The sequence below is a fragment of the Drosophila bipectinata genome, chromosome 3R (genome assembly GCF_030179905.1).
Source record: "Drosophila bipectinata strain 14024-0381.07 chromosome 3R, DbipHiC1v2, whole genome shotgun sequence".
NCBI classification, from domain to species: Eukaryota; Metazoa; Arthropoda; class Insecta; order Diptera; family Drosophilidae; genus Drosophila; species Drosophila bipectinata.
Window position 1 is genome coordinate 3,801,646 of NC_091739.1, and position 21,599 is coordinate 3,823,244.

Sequence of the window (21,599 nt, forward strand, 5' to 3'; positions counted from 1 at the left end):
ATGCGAATTCCCAAAACATTCTGCATGATTGATGAGCTCTGTGCTGCCCAACTACCGACACAGACACAGATATGAAATTTTGGACCGGGAATGGCATTTGCATATATCCTAGCTCCGGGTTGCAAATTGGCTTTATTTATTAATCGAATGCATTTTGTGGTCAGTGCAAATATATGAAATGAAATGTTCAGCAAATATGAGTTTGCACTTTCTTTTTTCTTTCGGTTTGGCAAATATTTAATTTACGCCACAGGAAGTGACTTGATAAGTTTTCCAAAAAAAATATTAAAGGCATGTGGTAGTCAGCATTCGATGAAATTTAAATTTTGTAAACTCCCAAAATGTAGTATGCCATCTTTACGTTTATTTTTGTGGGTTCTGCACGCCACGGCGTGTGGCACATAAATCTCATGGCGAATTTAGTTGCCGATTTGCATTTGTGTCGCCTGGCACATAATTCATGCAGCCCGACAAGCGCCCTCCGCCACCACTTGGCTGAAGCCATAAATTTAATGTATTTTCTGGTGCGTTTTTATTCCAAAATTTCAACACCGTTCTGTCCTCGACCTTGTTCTCGGCAGTCTGCAGCGTTTTGGCATCGATTTGTTGGCAATTATGCCATTGGAATCTATTTATAAAAAAAAGAAGGCAACTCCAGGGGCAACTCCAATCACGCAACCTGCATGCAACCTGAATGGGATTCCCACTCCCGAGGTTCGCTCCGCCGTTGGGGAACCTTGCTGCTTGAACTTCGCATTCCTTGGCAAGGCGTCGCCAGCCTTGGCTGCATTTTAATGGTTTTTATTGATTTTTAGCATTGTTTCGGCATCACCCTCGCACTGTGCCACCTGCCCCAAGGGCTACACCAGCCACCTAGAACTGAGAGAAAAATTTAGAAAAATTATTTTATGAGTTTATTTTTTAAAGTTTTACAAGAAGAGCCTTAAATCGTGATCGAATAAAATAAATAATTGTTTTAATCTAAGTAAAACTACAAATAAATCATTAGCTTAATTTGTAAATTTTTCTCAGTGCATGGCACTCGTTATGAGCATTCATCGCATCAATTGGCGCGTGCCAGCCAACGCTCCTAAAAACCAGCAACACGGGTATGAGGACACCTGGACTTTCCTGGGCTAGCTGCACTCGCACTTGTGCTGACATTTAGCTTGGGGCTGCCGTCCTCGTTTCGAGCCTCCCACTCTCTTGATGGCACCACCCCCGCGTCTTTATCCCCGCTTGGCCCCACCAACTGCACATACAACTGCATGTCCTTCGTCACTTGCTGCTATTTAGGAATTCGCGCAGTTTAATCTTCTCCTCACTCGCAATGCTCTGCACAAAATCAGGGTCTAATTACTTGCCGTGGCTGTTTGGGTGAAATTAGCTGGCAAATTGGCGCCAAAGTGGCCTCCATTTGATTCCTAAAGGGGCGGAGGGTATTGACGTGAAAAGTGTAGGGAGGCATTGTCTTTAATATATTATTTATTTTTTATAGTGGTAAAAAAAACACTGAAATTAAATTACTACGTGATGCACATATTTTTAAGGTGATAAAGCTACAGAGAAATACATAATATGCATGTTTTAAGGGAAAAAGCTTAGATATTTTTCTTTAAAAGCTATTTCTATGCCGCGAGATTAAATTCTATAAATAAAGTCCTGAGAACTAGTTGGCAGTTACATCAGAATAAATACCCATAATTGGTTTCAATTACATTTTAGCATAAGCTTTCAGATTTTCTAGATCCTAATAAAATTATTGATATGCCTTGGCAATGGGTTGAGCAAATCCTAGGATAATATTTCTCAAGAGTAACTTATGCTAAGCGAACTGTGAGTAGCCCCCTTGGCCAGAGCCTGTATCCTGGTAGCTGGCCAAGACGAGTGCAGGGTATAAGCCCAGACGATGGGCACTTTGCTCAATTTTTTGTCAGCTCCCTCTTTCAAAATGTCTCTGTACATCCCTCATTCCTCCGGTTCTCGGCGGAGACGTGCTGCCCCCCTTTTTTCTCGTGTATTTCGCTGGTGCTTCCGGTGAGCACGCCTCGCTTATCAGCGCATTTTCAGTTGTTCCTTCAGTTGTGCGGTAGCCCCGGCCCCTAGCCGTCCACCCTCTGGCCCCCTGTACGGTCTGTATCCTAACCAGCCCAGGGGCCACCCACTTTTCCGAGCAGTTCTTCCCTCGAGCCTCGTTGCTTGTTTGCCTGTTTTGCATGTCATGCGCTTGTTTGTTTTTTGCTCCTGTTTTCTTCGTTTTGTGCTTCCTTCCGTTTTCAATTTCTTTTTACATGCTCGCGTTGTAGTTGTTGCGCTCCCACCCTCCGGACTCCCGACTCCGACCGCCGACCACCGACCTCCGACCGCCCATGCCGTCGTCGCCTGCCGGATTTTCTTATTTTATTTTTGCATATTTTGAGCAGTTTTCCGTATGACATTTCTGCTGTCTCATGGCATTCGAGAAGCTGCAACTGCATCAGACGGTCTTTTGCGAAAAAATGGGGGAGAAAAACGTCTTTGCTTTGTGTGCCAAGGATTTGGCTTGAAATTAATTTCCTGGCCTCTGATCCGGCCAGCTTCAGGGACCCCAGGATTTCGAAGGGTCACTCGCCTTGACGCACAATTAGGCATGAAACTTGATGGTTTTTGTTATTTATTTGTGGCCAAGCATCTAATTGAAATATAATTTAATTTATGACAACGCACGCATAACACAAACATTTGCTCAGGAGGTGAGCTTTAATTGGAATGCCTCTGTCCGGGCATCAAAGTCAACTTTAACGCATGACCTGTCAGATCAGGGCCAGTCGAGCGGCAGTAATTCACAATAATACGAGTTATGTATACACTAAATACAATAATTTATTGATTTTTCATACGAGCATAATTCCTGCACGCATCCGCAAACTCATAATGTCTTCGGGAGTCGGAGATGGGGGCCAAGATGACTTCCGCTTTGTTTGCCTTCGATGTCAATAAAAATATGTGGCCCCATCTGTCCGGCCAACTTCATAATCATCGAGGAATCAAAGATGAGTGCGTGACCGAGGCAAAAGTTGTGATTCGAATGAAATTATTGAGACGGGGCAGCTGCCCATCTGGTCTGATGAATTGTACAAAAATGTTTTATTCAAATAGTCAGAAAGTTAATTTTGTTGTCGGTTTAGCTTGGTCAGGAGACTTATGTGGCTTAGTTGGGGAATTATGTATAACATAAGAAAGGCTTTTAGGACTCCAATTTTGGATGATTAACCTATTTAAATATTCTCTGAGGAATATCATATTTCAAGACTTATTTAATTACCAATTAACCTATAATTGATCTCTGTGTACTAAAGTAATAACAATAATTTCCATCACGTCGCCATCTCTGAGGCTTACGGCTGAGTGATTGACATGACCGCAGGGGATCCCGGCGGGGTACCAGGACATCGTCCTAATGGCCCATTGACAATTATGGTGCTACTAAATCTTGGCCGAGACCTGGCTAGTAAAGGCTGAGAAGAAAGAAAGTGGCCGGGGTGGGGGCGCTGAGTTCTCTGTGTCTGAGTCAAAGCAAACATGGCCCATGTCATATGCATGAGCTCCAGTCGACTGGGGTTCGTCTTTGTTTGTTTGTCTTTGGGAGCAGGGAATACCAGGCAAGGACAAGGATCTGACCCATAAGACTGTGGTCAGGGTTGGGGTCCCAGCACCCAGCTTAGGGGGCTGCATATTATTCAATTAAAATCGCACTGCCATTAAGCTTGTACGGACAACTGTCAGCAGCACGCACGCAATCAATGTCAACACGCACACTCTCCTTAGCACACACACACACTTGAACGAGTCGCAAAGGATATGAGCACACTTACACCCTCCCACCCACACATACATATAAATATATTCGGGCCGGGAAAGTGAGTTTGGTGGGAGGACGAGTTGCGAGTACGTTAATAGAACTTAGACTCGCATAAATGTCAGCTACAAGATTTCATAGCCCCGGGTTAAAACTAAGTCCCTGCATATGCGTGTCTGAAGAGCTTGGCCGTTGGAAGCGTGGCGTTGCCAGGGTGAGGGCATGGGCGAGTGCCACCAAGGATGCTGGCCATGTTTGGGTGTGTGTTAGGTTGCCAAGTGTGCGCCCAAAAGCAGGCAACGAAATTGGGCCGGCTTTAAATTATGTGGCGCAGTGAAGGGAAATTTAAAGAAAAATTCTAAATGAAAAAAGGCAGGCCTCTTTCAGATTCGAGAGGAGGTGAATCATCAAAGTTTTAATCATCAGCTTCCTTCAAAGCACCTCCTATATTGTTTACCGAAATTGCCAGTACAGTGTCTTGTTTTTAAGCTTTTGCGGAAAATTAAGACAAATAAGCACCGACCACTTTCACGCACCTCTTTCAGGTTTTTCTTTCAGAAGCACGGGTAGAAGTTTAAACAGATATACATTGAAGAGTTCTTGCCTCATCTGGCAACACGACCTCGTAGCCACACAGAGGAAAACTTTTTGTCTGCTCCGTGCTCCGTGCCACGCAAGTTATCCAAATGGCAGGCCCCTTGGCGGAATAGAATCGGGCAAAATCCGAAAGGAAAAGAAAAACCGGCGGCCCCGAATTGAACTTTTTGCATGGGAATGAAAGCTGGCTGGGCTGACTGGTGGGGCCCCTGCCGGTGGCGTTAAGTGGCGCCCAGCCAAGACGCAGCATCAGCAATTGCCACGCCCCCAAACTCGTAGGTTCCACGACTCCCGCCTCCCTATTCATGTCGACGTCTCATGGCCTGCCTGCTGGGTGGAAGATAGCGAGCTGGAAGAAAAGAATTTATACGAAAAGTTGAGAAAGGGAGGGCCTGGTTTCACAGAAAAAAATAAATATTTATATTACCTTATTTTTTTTGGTTATTAAGTAAAAAAATAAATCGACTCCCTCCAATGTTCTGAAAAATATTTTATTCAAAATCAACAGTCTTTTTTTCCCTGTGCACTGCACAAATGTAGCCTCATTTTTACGGCTATCGTCTCAATTTTTATGGCTCAAGTTGTTGTAAATTTAGTTAGAAGTCGAGTTCAGCTCTATCATCTGGCACTTCTGGGCCACCCTTGAGAGTTTGGCTCGAAGGCTTTTTGGACTCCGGCTCTGACTCCGGCGGAATCGATATTCTGCGGCAACAACTGGGGCTGCGTGTCCGTTCGCCATTCTATTGGTCGTCAAGCGGAAAATTTAATACTGTTTATTTACACAATTTTCCAGTTAGCCCGCCAGCAGCCAGCTCACCTTAGTATTCGGTCGCGCTTCAGGTTACATAATGCGAGCTCTTCAGCACTTTTTGTATCTTCCATCTTAAAGCTACTCCAGAGTCTAGAGACCCATTCGATGCGGTTGTGGTTGTTCAAAACAAACAAATAAATTCACACACGCTCGGTGCACGTATTTCCATTCACACTTTGTGGGAAAAATACGAGTTAACAGTACATTTGCTATTGTATTTATGCGCTGATAAACATAGGAGGCAGTCCCGTCACACCCACCGACGCCCCACTAACCCAACACCCCTAACCTCTCCATGTCCTGGGCGCTTAGGTCCTGCGTATGTTATTCAATTTGGCCCGAGCAACACCTGAAAATGTTGCCACAGCACCTGTCCACACACTTCGGGCAGTGAGCACTGGATAAACGGCTTAACCCTCGACCGATTTGCGAATCTGATTTGTTCTCTTGCTCGAGCTCATCAGAAAAGGTCACAAAGCTGATTTGAAAAAGAGCAAACAATTTTTCGAAATGAACATGAAAGGCTATTAATATTGATGAGGCACTAGCAAAAGTTTCCACCGAGTTCATTCATTGCTTGGGTATTGATAAAGCCCTAACTAGAGTGAAATATTCAAACAAAGATAAAAGAATTCAATAAACTTTTTCTGTCAGAAACCAAAACAATCAGATATAGGTATCAGATATTAAAAGTTCCTAAAAATAAAGCATTGGTGGCAGAGTGGTTTATCTATGTCATATTTTTAAAATAGAGATAAATTTTTGTGTGCAATATATGGCTGTGATGTGTAATACATAAACATAAATCACGCAATGATTATTTATTCATTTGAAACTCATTCGTTTTGCTCTACCAGATTACACCATCATAAATATAAATATATCCATTTTTTGTCGTTTAAGCATTCCGGATGCATACCTTGCAGATTGCACATGCGATCCTGCGCTTAATGGGTTAAAGTTGGCCCTCCGATATCAATACTCGGGCTGTATCGTTCAATCTTTATTGGGGCTTACATTTATTTATTATCGCCTTTCGCTTTCGGTACATTTATTCCAACAATTTTGTCTGCTGTGGCAGTCGACGCATAAATAATATAACAACTTTGAAGCCGGCGTGCCCGGCACGGTGAATGCAAACGCTCAGTGGGAAAATATTTTCGGAAAAGCCCGTACGAGTGCGAAAAGAAAAGCGGAAGCTAAGCTGAAAAGTCTGCGCCGCCTACTGGGGATGACGGAAAAATGGGCGGGCCAGGTGCAGCCAGAGGTGTGCTGTGCCATGCAATTTATGCAAAATCACGTATGCCGGGGCATAAAAAAATCCAGGGAAAGCACAACAAACTATAAATAATGCAGAAGCCGAATGCAATACGATTGCGGCAGTGAATAGATATTTAAAGTTGAGTTTCAAATAAATTCTGGGTCAGGCTCTATGGGTTTTGTTAAACAAAACATTTATATGGATACAGAACAAGTCATTTCTCTGGCTTTCCGTAGACCAAAAATAAATAACCCACCACTTTTGGGGCAGGTGAGGATTGGACTCGTTTATATATAAAATGTACCCCTTAACTTTTGCCCACATCCATGTCATTGACTGCTGTCAGACGGCAAACATGGCACTCTGACCCATTTCTAGCCCGGCTCCTGAACGAGCGTTAATCTTTTTTATGTGTAGTACCATCCTGGGTCGCAGAGATTCAATATAAGATACTTTTGACTGGCTCCGAAGAGGGAGACAAACAGAGACGGGCAGACCGAGACGGGATGAAGAAGGAGGCCCTTCAATTTTATTTAACATTTCGGTTGTCATTTGGGCCTGAGTGGCACTTCGTGTTGGCTTTATTGGGTTCATCAAATGGCCGACAGCCAGAGCCAGCAGTCAGCATATGTGGGGACTCAGTTAGTCGATAGTTGCCATAGATACTCCCGGGAAGTGGGGATAATGTTTGCCGGTTTGGGATACTCACTGAAGCACTTTCTAATAATCCAATGACTAAAGGAGCCATACTCACCCGTTTCCATATTTCTTTCTCCGCTTTCGTTGCAGATGGAACGGCACTGAACGAGGTAACGAGGTGAGTCCGTGAATTCGACTACGAAGCCATTTGGGATTTGAAACACACACAGAGTGGAGAGCATTCCACTCGAGCGGAGCGCCAGAAAAATTTGACTCTAGATTAGGCCATAAAAATTCGCATTAAGCTGTCTGGAAGAGATAACTTCATATGAATTTATTGACATTTCTGTTCAGTTGGTCAGTTCGAAGGTCCACTTGTTTGGCCAACACAAAAAAAAAAAACAAGCGGAGGAGAATAAAACATTTCTTGGTCTTTCTGGGCAAGCAACCGCCTCTAACCTTCTTTGTGCCCAACTGAGCATGAAAAGGCCAACATCCGTTGCGGCTAATGTGCCTGTGGGCAGGATAACAAAAAACGTGGCAATTCGAGGGTCCTTTGTGTGAATGCGGCGACTAAGAAATACATAAATAAATTAGTTACGTGCCTGGCCAACGTCCCTCCATCGAGTATTTGTTATCAACATTTCGAATATGAGATACAAACAGCTCTGGCTAAATATTTGTACACCTTGATGGACAAATTTGATGATTTTTGTATTGAAAAGGTGGGTGGAGATAAATCTTTTTTTGTTCGCTTTTCAATTTGGATTATCCAAAGACATGGAATGTTAGGATATTTCAATTCTTAAAGAGCTGCACATTTTTGTTTTTGATTTAAACTTGTCGTTAGTCATGAAAACGCTAACCAAATTTTTGTTACACCTTGTTGGACAAATTTGACGAGTCCTGTTAGAGACATGTGGTTGTGAAACTTCTCTACTGTTTTCTGTGATATATGAAGAGACTGTTCCCTAGGACCTCACCGATACCCGGAGCCCGAGATTAAATCACAAACTGGACAACGCTTAACTTTGCGGTTGCGCTTCATAAATTTTGTTTATTCATTTGTTTTGCGTCCTTGCCTGGTTCGGTTTGTTGCTTTGCTGTGGTACCAGCTCGGTTTTTTCCATTATTTTTTTTTGCCTCATACCTGTGTATATGTTGTATATATAAGTAGAGCAGTTTTTGTTGGTGCTTTTGTCTGTTGGTCAATTATTCAGACCGAAACGCTTGCGGTTAGCGCAGTGTGTGCATAAAGGCAGCAGCAGAACGGCCAGGGAAGTAGGGCATTTAAATGGCTTAAGGGGGGGATCTAGAAAGGGATCGTGTGGGGTTAGCAGGTGGGCGTGGGCGTGGACGGGGCGTGGGCTGGGTGGTGTGGCCAACGAGACGTGTGACTGTTGACGGGCTTGTGTAAATTGCATAAACTTGGTAAATGGGCAAAAAGTGTTGCTCGCTTTTGTGCGACGGCCCGAGCGAGCAGCGAAACGACTTTTCCATCAACAGGTGCCGTGTTGGCGGTCAAAGCGGGGGGTTGGGAAAAAGCGGCACAGGTGCTGAGTTCGGGGCTATAGCAAGAGTGTGAAGTCCCAACAGTCAGTTCATTATGTGGCCGGGACTGTTTACCTAGGACTCTCGTTTCGGTCCCTCCGGCTGTTTACAGTGATGTCAGTCATTGGGTTGGTCACTCGACTGCAGCTCCAAGTCCTTGGGCAAGGAAACTCGCATCCTGTGACCACATCCTGTCGACGGCATGCCAGTCTTGTGGCAGGATGAGCGTGCGACGAAAGAAAAACGCATTTCACAGCCTCATCATGTGAGCCAATACACTTGAAAGAAAACAATGCTTGTACAAATGATTGTTTTGTTTTAAAATCCTCATAAAAATTAATCCTTATATTGTATTGCTTATTATTTTTCTTTAATTTTTACCCCTAAATGTATTTAAAATCTTTAACTTAAAATGAAAATGACAAATCTTACTTAAAGATAGTCAATTTGTACTATTTTTCCCCACTGTGCAAGATTTGTAAGACTTCCCAAGTATCCTAGGCATTATAATGCCGGGACTTGGAAGTCCTATCTCTTGAAGAAGGCCTTTTCTTTCTCTGTCTCTTTGTGGCTCGGTGGCTGTGTGTGTTTTCCCATTTTTTTTGGGGGCACAAGAAATCAAGCGTAATGAAGCCCCAGACGTGAAAGCAGACAAAGGTTTACTGTTACCCAGCCCATTCAAAATTCATCGAAATGATAATAGATAAGCCGCTTGACACTAACACGCTTAGGCACTCGCAGAGCGTGTTTTGATTTGGCCCGAAAGGTGCACAAAAAGAGCATTTAACCCGCTCCAGTTCCCCAGGAAAACACTGACCAATTAGGTCGGAAACATGCGGCCGGATTAGCTCCGAATTAGTTATTGTAATTGTACTGAACCAAGGTATTACACGACAGTTGTTAATGGGCCAACAGGTCGTTTTCGTCCCCTGGGGATGGAGTGAATTATTCAAGAGGTGGTCCTCAGGGGTGGGTCTGTGAAACTTTTAAATGATCAAGTTTTAAGTGGCTTTGGGTAACTTGCGCAGAATTTTCTGCAAAGTCTACGAAACATGACAGCTATAAGCACATCAAAATGGCGATAGGCTATACAATTAGCCAACTTTTTTCCATTTGGCCCGCTCTTCCTTTTGCTCTTCCCATTATCCGACTAGTCTCTTCGCCTTGACCACCCATTACCGATTTAATGGGAGAGTTGTTTACTTTAAATTGTCGTAAATTACATACGTGTGCCGTTAAATAAACTATCCGGGATGGGTGTGCCTGGCTGGCTGTTTGTTTGTGTGTGTGTGGCTCGGTTGTTATTGCCTTACAATAACAATAACAATGAAAATCATAAGCTAATTGCCATAAAAAGCGGAAAATTTTAAGCACAACCTTTTAGGGGCGAACGTCAAAGGCAAGACACGAAAATCGCTGCAGGAAATGATGTGACGTGAGGCTTTTGTTTTGTTTTGTTTTGTTTTGGTTTCATTTACTTACATTTTTTTGTTGCCCTGGCCGCCCTTTGCTATCCAAAACAAGAGCAATAATAGCAATAACAAACAACAAAATAAAAAAACAAGCAAATAACACAACATACAGAAGCGTTCTCCAGGGTTAAGGGCGGTGGGATGGATCGAGTTAAGCTGTGTTGTGCTCTTCTGGCCACAAGAACATCATTGAAATTGACTTCATTATTATTTTATAGTCTTGGCCTTAAGTTTTGCTGTGCTTGCCTTTTATGGCTTTTTATCAAATCTTACATTGCGCTTGTGGCACGTTTCCTACTGATGGTCATCCTATTGGTTGGTTTATTAAAACCCAGCTCGGGGCACTTCTCCCAACCAGTATATACAGTATTCAGAGTATATGTGTGCATAAATCTATAGCGAAGACGTCCTTATCCAAGGATATGGTATATGAATGAGGTGGTGGCCGAAGGCGAAACTGATATAATGCATTTTGCAACAGTCCTCCGTATTTGGTGGAAAGCCAGATATCCAATCCCCATTAGCACTGAGCTAAAACAATGGATACCGTAGCCATTGGAGGCGAATTCGATTACAGATGGGTGCTCGACAGCTCATTCTAACTTGGAATTCAAATGAAAATTTAATTCGGATTATAGTACTTTAGTTTATCTGTCGGAGAAGCCATATAATTTCCAGTCAGTCCATTTCCTCCATCACACCTCTGGGTTTTCCACTTTCAAGTGTCACTTGCCATTTGCCAGTCACTTATGTGGTCTCCTCGTTTACACGATTCCCGCCATTTTCCTCTTTTTCTGTGTGTGTGTGTGTGTGTGGTACAGGCATTATGTAAAATTTTTATCGCCATTTTGATGTGCAGCAGCATTTCATAGTTTAGCGGGCGGGGGCTTGAGTCGGATGCCTTTGCCCTTTGCCTTTGTTTGTTTGCGGGCATTAGCGCACACCCACTCGCCCGAGAGCACTCTCGCTTGTTTTTGTTTTTTTGGGTCACTTTCAAAGCTCTTGGCGTTTTTCAAGTGGTTTCAGCACACTCTCGAAATAATTTCGTGTGTGGAATTTGTTTCTGGCGGGTGCTATCAATGCGATTAAAAAACAATTACACTTGTGACACTAATGGCACAAAAACAGCAACACGCACCTCGCGCCACACCACTTTATATATTGAATTTTTTGCAGCCCTGCCTCTGCGCATTTATTCTATATACAAGATATATACAAATATATTTTTTGAGAGGGCACAAAAAACACAGCTAATGCTGACAGGGAGAATTCAGTGTGCGTGTCTGTTTGTGGCATCTGCGAAAAAATTGGTCGATTTGTTTACACGGCCATGGATGCTGGCCGGATAACCACATCAAAAATAAACAACGAATTCAAAATTGATTTTCCAAAAATCAAAATAAACAAATTCACTTTGCTGTTTCATTTCATTTAATTTTAAATTTTCTCTTTTGGAGTTGTTACGTTTTTGGCGATTCTGAGTTGCTTTAAAGCTCTTTAAATTAATTGCCCGGCCAGAAAGGGCAGAGCAGAGGTGGGCTGGAAAGCCTAATGGCCAGGCTAATGGCTGGTATGCGAACGTGGCCAACTTCTTGCGGCATTATTAACATGATTGCCGCCAGGACCCCCACCAGAGAGCCGAGTCCTTCAACGGCTGGATCCGCAGAGCAGAAAGGAAAAGCTTATCAATGAATCACCAAGGCATGTGATTGATGATTTGATGTGATGAGTGTCCCTGCCATATGTATATACCAGAAGTATGGGAGTGTGTATGGCGTGTGTATGTATGTGTGTCGTTCCATTTCCTCCGCTTACCCACCGAATGTGGCTTCTCTGACAAGGATTAGGTGCCTACGCAGAATCCGAATAAATACCAGATACCCGGAATTCTGGGGCTTCTTCGTCCAGGGGATGCGGAATGACAGCTCACATATGCATATATTTGCACAAGTCGGTGTGAGAGTGTGTGTACTGGGCTGTGTACTTATGTGCGTGTATTAGTTGCTCTAAGACAGATTAAAAGTGAAGAGCCTGCAAAAAGTTTTCCGCCCATCCAGAGTCTGAATGGATATACCCTTACAGGAAAAATAGAGTGACTAGACGGGCATTAAACATTAAATAAATAGACTTTTTCCTGCTAATTTTAGCATCCGGAACATTAGCATATGTATGATTCACATGGATATTTGGGCAAGTGATTCATTCAGCAAATTACCCCAAAATTTGTTTGAATTGCAGACCGTAAAGTCACATGACTTTTAGCATTTTCCTTTGTATTAATACTACTTCAACGGATTTTCATTTGTATAATTCTTCGACGTCTATGAAGCTTTATTTTCTTAATTCTTTCATTCAAACTTGAAGGGTAGAATTCTTTTCATTCACTTTTTAATTAAAGTTCAGTGGCTCATTGATAAATACCTTTATCTCCGATATCGGGCGCTCTGTGCTAAAGGGTATTAACTAGTCAATGTTTTTCGACCCGCTGCGATTTCCTCAGTTCGTTTTTCCTCAGTTGAGTTCTTTTCTGTTTACCGACAGTAACCGCCATCATCATCAGCAGCTGCTTGAGCTTCCGCCGAGCGTTAGTCGGCGGCTTCAAACAGCTTCGCACGTTCTTTTCCCTCGGCTGGTGCTGTTGATTTTCACACATACATATAAAATTACGAAATAATGCACAGAGAAAAATATATAAAAAATACCTTTAAGGGTAATTTTATGGCTAATTTATCTTTAAAACCCATTTATATCCCGATTTAATGTTTTGAAGTCAAACTAAACCAAAGACTAATATATACCTAAGAGAAAAAATTCGGACAAATTTGTCGATTTTTTATAGAGTTATGTTATAACTGTTAAGTTTCTTTATAAAAACAGAAGAATGAACAATAATAAGCAAATAATCTTAAAATAAACTTTATTAAACGAAAATATGTTGGTGGAAAAGATAGGTACCGGATATCGCATAGTCAAGAAATTAAATATAGCCGTCTTTGTGGTTTTTACTTTGGTATATATTAAATACATAGTTAGTTAATAATTTTAGTTCGTTTTTTCTTCAATTTTTTTTAAGATTGAAAACCAACAGATCTTGCTCGTATTAGGATCTTAATTTACAGATTTTAATTTATATCTAAATAAGTATTTGAATCGTAATTTCACTTAAATGGGGCATGTGAAAAATTCCTTTAAAATATCCTTACTGAAAACCATTAATTTCAGGTCAAATATTTGTAATTTCAAGCCTAATATTTTGTTTCCGTGTATGGCTGTCACGAATTCCTTTGTCCTATCCCCGGAATAGACCAAAATGTTTACACATACGCGCGATTTTCTTTTAACAATTCATCAAATGCGCTAAGCGCGCACAAAAACTTTGACACTCGACGTTTTCTGTGTTTGGCAAAGGCTGTGGAACAGGGGGTGGCTGAGGGGGCTGTGAAGGCAAACTTTCTGACTGGGCGCCCCTTCGATGTTACGCCCATGGATGCCATATCAATCATCGCCCAAAGTGCGTGCCCGTTAGACACCTTGGCCGGAGTGTGTTCAGGCTTTAAAATATTTATTTTACTTAGCTCTTTGGCCGGGCCGCGTTGAAGGCTAAATACAATAACTCAAAGTGATTTGCCAGGTGGAAAGAGACCGCCATTATTTGCATGTCCCCCACTTGCTTTAACCATGCATTATTTATTTGTCTTGGAGCAATTTATTTCTTGTGAAATTCTGCAGACAATCGAGCGAGGAATTTGTAGCTGACATCGGCAATTAGTTACCGGTCTGAAAGGAGCCTTATACCTAACTCTTGACAACATTTGAGCTTTAAAAGTGTTTTTAGGAAGGTGCTCAGCTGTCGGTTTTATAGAATCGGAAAATAATTTGCATAATTATCTGCCTGATTTACTTTATGCCATAATCCGACTTCATAGTCAACATCGCGTATACGCCGCGTGGGCACCGCATTATAAATATATGAAAGCTTAACTCTATTTATTTTCTCTGCAGGCCTGTCATTTAATTAGTGTAAACAGTTTTTAGGCCGGGTCAATAAGCTGATTTAAAATTAATTACTTATTAAATGCTAGGGTAATCCAGCCCATGTGCACATGTGCATGCCTATTCCGTTCGAGTGTGTGTGCCAGTTGATTTATGTAAATTAATTAAATAAACACCTGTGGCCAGAGGTATTTCAGCTATGTACACATGAGGTGGCACATGGGAGGTGTGTGTCCGGGGGGTGTCTTTTAGTCAGTGGGAGTTGGGGTTTGAAAATGATGATAGTCCTGGGACAGTGTCTCGTGATCCGGTCTAATTTAGCTCTGTTCCTAATTGCATCGCCCTGATTTATATTGAATGTCAACTGGAGCAAGTCCATAAATTTTTTTGCTGTGAAACCGCCTTGCGTGGCGGCGTCGCATAAGGGACACTGGCTTAGTCTTGGCTTATTCCCGTGCGATAAGTCCTGGCCCGGAGCCCTGGCCGGGGCCTTTGTAGGCAGTCGAGTGTGCGCATGATTTATTTTCATTAAAAACTTCTTTCGCGGCTACTTAAACATTGAACTCACCCCTCGAAGCCACAAACTTTTCGCGTTCTGCTCTTCATAAGGCAGAAAAGTGGAAAAGTCAGCAAGAAAGAACAGGCGCAAAATTTAATCTGGCCATTACCAAGTTCTGAAGCTTTCACAATGAAGTCCTTGCATCCTTTCGTCTCCTTCTCCCAACTGCAGTCATTAATTTCCAGCTTAGTTTCGGGTCCCAGCTAATAAGCAAAAAGAATGTTTATACATATTTTCCACTTTCGCGTACATAATTAAGACCCTGTTTGCTAAGCTAAAAAAATGACTGGAAAGTGTTGACCTCTGCTCCAATCGGAGAACCCTAGAATCTAAATTCATTTACTTGTCCGTCCTCGGGACAATATACGTGCGTGAAGTAGCACTATTGCATTGGCCGATTGCATTGGCGATTCCATTGGCACGCGATCATTAGTCAAGGAACAGGAATTGCCGGCTGACACTTGATGAAAACAAAATGGAGTACTACGAATCAGGGAGGGTTACAACAAGAACATGGAATTGCTAAAATGGTATTATATTTTAAATCGTGTTTTATTGAATTTTTTAACTTTTATTAAAGCATTTCATATCCCAACAGAAGCAATTTCTTTCAGTGTCCTGCAAAAAAGCTTAAAACAATCGATGCCTGTAGATTGAAATTGCTTTCTTATCGCTCTGCCATCATCATTTCCATGCAATTAGTAACTGATTTAGCCTCAGTGAGAGTCCCTTGCAGTTGGCTCCTGTTTCTTTTTTGCCGTGTCCTTTGGAGTTCCTTTGGGACTTTACAGTGGTTTTTGCATTGCGTGCGTTGTCAGAGTGTTGGCAAATTAAAAGTTCTCCTTTCCATTATTTGATTGCCTGGACGAAGTGAGTTTTTGTATAAATTAGTTTCCTGCCACTGAAACTGAAAATGGAAATGAAACTGGAGCTGTCGCTTGCTAATTAGACATGGAAAGTTGAGCTTATCCAGGTGTGAGATCCGCAACTTTTTCTGGCAATTGCATAAACTTTGATGTTGCCGTTTGGAAATAAAAAGAAATCTCTACCGTATTTTTCTGTCGCTGTTAACTGCAACTTTGGGTTTAACTAGAATTACTGTAGGTATATTCCGTTCTTTGTCTGCGACATAATTATGTGGCAGCAATTTGGATTGCGCCCCCAACACAATAACCATAAAACGCAGTAACAATTGAGAGCCCAAGAAACGAAAAACGAAAAGGGGCGCCCCCAACACGGCAGCAGTTATTTCAACACCTTTATGGCGTTCTTTCTACATTTGTTAGCCGCAACTGTGCACTGGAAAAAAATGGTTCTTTTTATTATTATTTTTGGCATAATGATTCTAGGCCTTAGTTTGTTGCGCCAGAGGATCCATTAGACTCAGGACTTTATTGTTTTCAGTGCCGGCACACTCGGACATGCTGGCCTCAATGGTTTGGCTTTCGTCCTGGCCAATGACCAGTGGAAAAGGTGGCGGTCTAGCCCGGATAACACCAGCGGCTGACATGCAAAACAAACGCCATTGTCGGGGAAAGAATAGCAGCCGAAGTAGCAGTGGCAGTGGCAGTGGCTACTACGTGGAAATACATTTACAAACCGCCGATAGAAGTCTGTAGATAAAGCAAATTGCTGTGCTACAAAATCGTTAACTGTAATTTACCGCATTTGAAATGTTTTCCATTCCCGTTCCCCACATGGCCCATTCCTATTTTCCTGATTCTCCGCCAGCAGTTATGAATGCAGATATCCTGGTAGACGGTGGTGTATGGCAAACTTAAATTATGTTTTTCAGCTTGATGTTTGTTTTTTTGGCGAAAATCGCCAAAGTAATTGGGGCGTGTATGCATCATTCTTGGCGAACGGATATCGGAGGTGGGCTCAATGCGGGTGTAAAAGCACTTGAGAGCCACTTGCCAGCCATGAATTAGCCTCTGAACAACAGCCAGACATGTAAATGAGGGCTGGGAATCAACTCTCGCCTCCATCTAGCCCATATTAATCATACGCACTGCGGCCGCCACGAGAGCCGCTGCTTAATTCACTCGAAGTGCAATCAGCACAGCTATGCAATATTGCACACTTGAGTGGCAGGCAAGTTGCAGTTGCAAATTGAAAGCGTGCCAGCATGGGCTGTCGGAGATTAGCAAACAGCAGCCCGCCTAGCAAATAGCCCGAAGTTCTGTCAGAATGCAAATGAAATTCGCATATCTCTGGCACTAGATCACGGCAGTGTGCAATAAGTTTGCCACAAAATGTGGGACAGCTGCTAGGAGGCGAGTGAGTGGCTATCAAAAGTAATGAAAGTGCAGTGGAAACATTCCCAATGATGAAGATCTGAGGAACATGCTGGTAATACTGCTGGTGTGTTAATATAATATTTTAGCATAAAAATATCGAACTATTATATCTCGAAGATATAATATAAGCAGGCATGACGCCTGCTCAGTATGCCTTGTCACTCTACTCACTCACGTTTACACCTACCCCTTTACATTCCAAATTCAGATTTCTAGATAGAAGCAAGTGCATAGCCGTATTTTCCTCGAACTTTTGATTTTGATTTTGGGCAGTTAAGATGCCACGTCAGGGATCCGATGGCCGATCCAGTGGGTCAATGCGTCGCCAACCTAGTCGCAGCAACAGCAGCAGCAGCATCTTTGCCACGAAGTCCTCCCGAGGTAGCAGCAAAAACTTGCCGGCGGTTCAGCAGCCCAAGAAGGAAACCGCTCCAGCTCCAGCTCCTCCCAAGACAGCGGCGGCAGCTCCCCCACAGGCGGCATCTCCTGCCGCAGACTCCAAGGGACGGAGCACTGGGGACATGTTTAAGGACATGGCTACTACAGCGGCGGGAGTGGCCGCAGGATCGGCTGTGGGTCATGCCGTGGGCGCTGGCATTACTGGCATGTTCAGTGGAAAGAATCAGGCTCCGGCCCCACAGGCGGAAGGCGGGGCACCGACAGCCAAACGCACTGAACTTGTGGAAGAGGGTCCTTGCGCCTTCGAGCTCCGACAATTCCTCAAGTGCACTGAGGAGAACAGTGATATCTCCGTCTGTAAGGAGTTCAACGAGGCGATGCAGCAGTGCCGACGGCGCTACAATGTCTAAGACTGCGACGATCCATTATCAAAATTGTGAAAATACGATTATTACACATTGCTAAGATATGGTTTAAACAAAGAGAGATTGGTCAGAAGAAACCACATAGAGTGGTTGGAAATTGATGTAGAACTCTATAACATCTTAGCTCTTTCGAGAATATGTTCTGAAAATCAAACTATAAATTGGAGAAATAAATATATTTTAAATACTGATGAAATATTTAAGTCCATAATTTAGGTTTACGTAAAGTAATTTTCAATTATTACCCTAATTTTTTGTTTGTATATCATATATCAAATAGTACAAAAAGCGTTTTTTTCATATTAAAGTTGTTTTTTTATTAAACATTCCTAACAATCGCCCGCCAAAAGCCGTCTTGGGGCTGAAAGAAAATTAATTGGCATTATGCGGGCCGCCATCAACATGAACTCATCTCCTTTGCCAGAATTTCGGGCCATCCATCTTAGATGCCGAAACATTATTGATGTTGATTGATTTATAAACATTTTGCGGGCCCCAAGCTGGAGAACGGGCCAATTAAGTTGTAGCCAAAACAATAAACAAAATGAAATTAGCATTCCGACTCTTTTCTTGTCGTTTTTTCATTTTATTTTTATTAAGAGTCTCTGTGGTTTTGCAGATGTGGCATCAGCTGCTGTCACATCTATTTACTGAAATTTTCAGCGAGCAAATATAATTTGCTTAAATATTCATAACAGACTGAGTGGAAATTGTATACGGCTGATTAACATGGTGTGGGTGCGTTGGGTGTGGGGATGTTGGTGCGGGTGTGGTTTGGTACTGGATGCGTGGGTGGGTTTTGAATTTCCCGGGACGCGGAACCCGGTACTCTGAATTTTCCGCAAAGCGTACAGCATCAATCAAGTGGCATTTGCAGCAGTAACAGTGGCAGTCGGGTCATTTTCGGTTTTCAGTTTTCTGTTTTCAGCTTTCAGTTTTCCGTTTCCCTCTGCCTTGTCGTTGTTATGCGGTTTGCAATAATTTAATGAAATATTGTGTTTGCCGCATGAACTCGCTGCATGTGGAGACCAAAGCCAAATTCGAATTATGCCTAAACTTTGGCTGGCAGCTCGGCTAATTGCCGCCGCTGTGTTTTCATTTTGTTCCCAAAAGCCAAAAATAGTCAACGCAATGAACTTTTGCATGTTCGTGGCCAATTAAAGTATTTCCGTTGCACAAGGCTAAAAGGAAAGCGAAGTGCTTTCATTACGAGCAGGTGCAATGGTAGTATTTAGCCATTTGAAATACTCTACAAACTACTATTCTAATGTTTTAGGGAGCATTATTTGCATTAAAAAAATATCCATGCTATTAGTGATTTTATAGTTTTCAAATAGATTTAAATCAATGAAGAAATCCTTTATGAATACAATTTAAATCCTGGAGCACAAACCCTTCAAAAAACTATAATGACTACCAGCTCTACCCTCTGCTCGTCCACATCTCCTGGGAAAATATTCAAAGGAAACCCAGCTGGAGTTTGTATTTGTTTTGCTTTCATACCTTTCGCGATTGCCGACAAATTCATTATGTGTTCGTAATTAGTGCGGGAAATGGGAAAAGCAAACGCAAAGCGCGGGAGGAAAAACAAATGAGAAATAGACCATTTTTTCCATATACGATTATATATAGCTTTTTAGCCCTTCAGCCAGACTGTTAGTCAGGTGACGCTCTGGCGTGCACTTGGCAATTAGCTTTCAGGCAATGCAATATGAATTAGCTGCCAAAGGATTTCTCGGGGGAGGCCTCGATCCTACGAGCTGCCATGTTTTAGTCGTATGAGGCATTTGAAATTCTGCTCTCCCAGTGAAAGCAAGTCAAAACACAATACAGTTTGTTTTTAACACCAATACATCCCCAAATTAGGGAGCCAAAAATCAAAGAGACTAGTAGGATGCCACGCAGAAACAAGAGCACCTCGGCCAAGGCACACTCTGCCAGCCATCTGCCGGTGGCGCAGCCCTCTAACAAGGACTCGGTGGTAAGAAGCACTGGCGGCGCCTTCAAGGATGTGGCCGCCCATGCTGCGGGCGTGGCAGCCGGCTCGGCCGTGGGTCATGCCGTGGGCGCTGGCATAATAGGTTTGTTCCACGGCCCCAAGAGCCAAGTCAAGCACAGCGACCTTGTCCAAGAGGGTCCTTGCGCCTTCGAGATGAAACAGTTCCTCAAGTGCACCGAGGAGAACGCCGATCTGAATGTCTGCAAGGAGTTCAACGATGCTGTCCGCAACTGTCATCATCATTACAATTTGTAGGGCGGAGAACTATTTTCAAATAATCTGTAATCAATTGCCTCTAACACATTGTTGGGCATAATAAATTCGAATAGTTGCATTGTTTTCATAAGTCATAGTCTATCGAATGTTTTTGTTTTAAAATGAAAATTAGTTCAATAGGAGATGGTTCTTTGAAAGTATTTCTAAATATATTATTTACTTCTGCCAATAATATATTTCCTTTTTTTTACATTTAACACTGTCTTGCTCCTTCATATAATTTTTGGCGATTTATTTACTTTCAAATATTTAAATCAATTTTAAAACAGACTCCGACCACTAAAACCATTCCTCCAATCGTTAAACTTGGTCCTTTGTTCTGGTGTTTCATTTCCATGGATCTCAGGGATCCCAAATCAATTTCAGGCGATGTGGGTACACAATTAAAATGCTTTATGACAGGTCCTTGGGTCGGGCGTTTATTTTTTGTGCTTTTTTTAACACTTTAAAGCCAGCCGCTGGATCGAAACCCATTGTCATATGCTCGCTGCTCCTTTGGCGCTGTTATTTTTTGTCATTTTCAGTTAATTGTGATTTTGTTTACTGACATCCTTGTCTCTCCGTTGGCTCGACCCCTTGCCTGGGTCTGGGACTCGGGCTTTGTTTGCCTTTCTACTTTGTCTGTGAGCCCGGGCGCATATTTACTTTAATTTTGTTTTGTTGCTTTACTTCGACCCACTCCCCAGACCAACCGGCATCCCAAAGAGCCATCCAGCCAACCTGCCTACCAACTTTCACCGATTTTAGCGTTGAACGCGCCTTTCTCCTCGCTTTGAGCGCTTTTGTTTCGCATTTTCGCGTTTCAGTTTTTTCTCAATTTTTTGTTGAACTTTTTTGTGGGACCCAAACTTTTTCATTTCGTTTTTTTATCTGCCTGGCTTGTGCACAATTAAGCCAGCGAAATGTTTCGGCCACGTCAAGGCGACGAAGACGACAACGTTGACATTGAGGACCCCAGAGAGAATACCCTTTTTAATTTCTGGCATATTTTTGCAGCACCAGCTCCTTTGAGAAAACCATGAGAAAAAGTACAGTGAAGCAATTATGAAAGGACTTGGATCAAAGATATTCTTAATTCTTGCTAGATTGTACAGTCAAAATAAAATTAAGCAGGAAATAATTAATGCTTTTTGGTATTATAGCAAGAAGGTCCTTAGGTATTAGAGGCAATTTCATTTAAAATTTTATTTTGATTTTATCGAATAAAAACTGTATATTTGGTGCTGCCTTAAACACTTTGTCAGGCTTAATGAAAACAAATTTAATTTTTTGGCAAGCAACAGCGAGCCTAATAAATATTTATTATGTGCTCGAATTTCCCAGGCTCGCATATATCCCCATCGGGAGGTCCTGTATCGCACTAAACTGACACAGCCAGGCCGAATGCTGGCCATGTCAGCAAATACTCCTCCCAGCTGCGGTCATTTTCATGGGAATGGGATTTGGAGTGTTGACCAAATGCAGTTTGGATGTGACATG

The 21,599-nt window shown here is 42.5% G+C and overlaps 3 protein-coding genes across 7 annotated transcripts in view; all 3 read left to right on the plus strand.

Annotated features, from left to right (window-relative positions):
* The window catches only part of 5-HT7 (5-hydroxytryptamine receptor 7), a 50,562-nt gene that overhangs the window by 8,649 nt on the left and 20,314 nt on the right, over positions 1-21,599 (plus strand). For 4 of the 5 annotated variants that reach the window (XM_017245662.3, XM_070281478.1, XM_017245663.3 and 1 more), the window contains exon 2: positions 7,297-7,324. The exons of the other annotated variant lie outside the window; for it this stretch is intronic. The gene's annotated coding sequence lies outside the window, so the exon portion shown is untranslated. The remainder of the gene's footprint in view (positions 1-7,296; positions 7,325-21,599) is intronic. 5 annotated transcript variants of the gene reach the window in all.
* On the plus strand, positions 17,202-18,041 carry LOC108128203 (coiled-coil-helix-coiled-coil-helix domain-containing protein 10, mitochondrial). The gene has a single exon (XM_017245666.3). The coding sequence runs from the start codon at positions 17,300-17,302 to the stop codon at positions 17,828-17,830; it is 531 nt and encodes a 176-aa protein (XP_017101155.2). The 5' UTR covers positions 17,202-17,299; the 3' UTR covers positions 17,831-18,041.
* LOC108128204 (coiled-coil-helix-coiled-coil-helix domain-containing protein 10, mitochondrial) lies at positions 19,625-20,190 on the plus strand. The gene has a single exon (XM_017245667.3). It carries the CDS (start codon positions 19,740-19,742, stop codon positions 20,097-20,099), a length of 360 nt encoding a protein of 119 aa, XP_017101156.2. The 5' UTR covers positions 19,625-19,739; the 3' UTR covers positions 20,100-20,190.

Coding starts and splice junctions, on each gene's coding strand:
- LOC108128203 (XM_017245666.3), top strand. CDS start 17,300: ATGCCACGTCAGGGATCCGATGGCCGATCCAGTGGGTCAATGCGTCGC.
- LOC108128204 (XM_017245667.3), top strand. CDS start 19,740: ATGCCACGCAGAAACAAGAGCACCTCGGCCAAGGCACACTCTGCCAGC.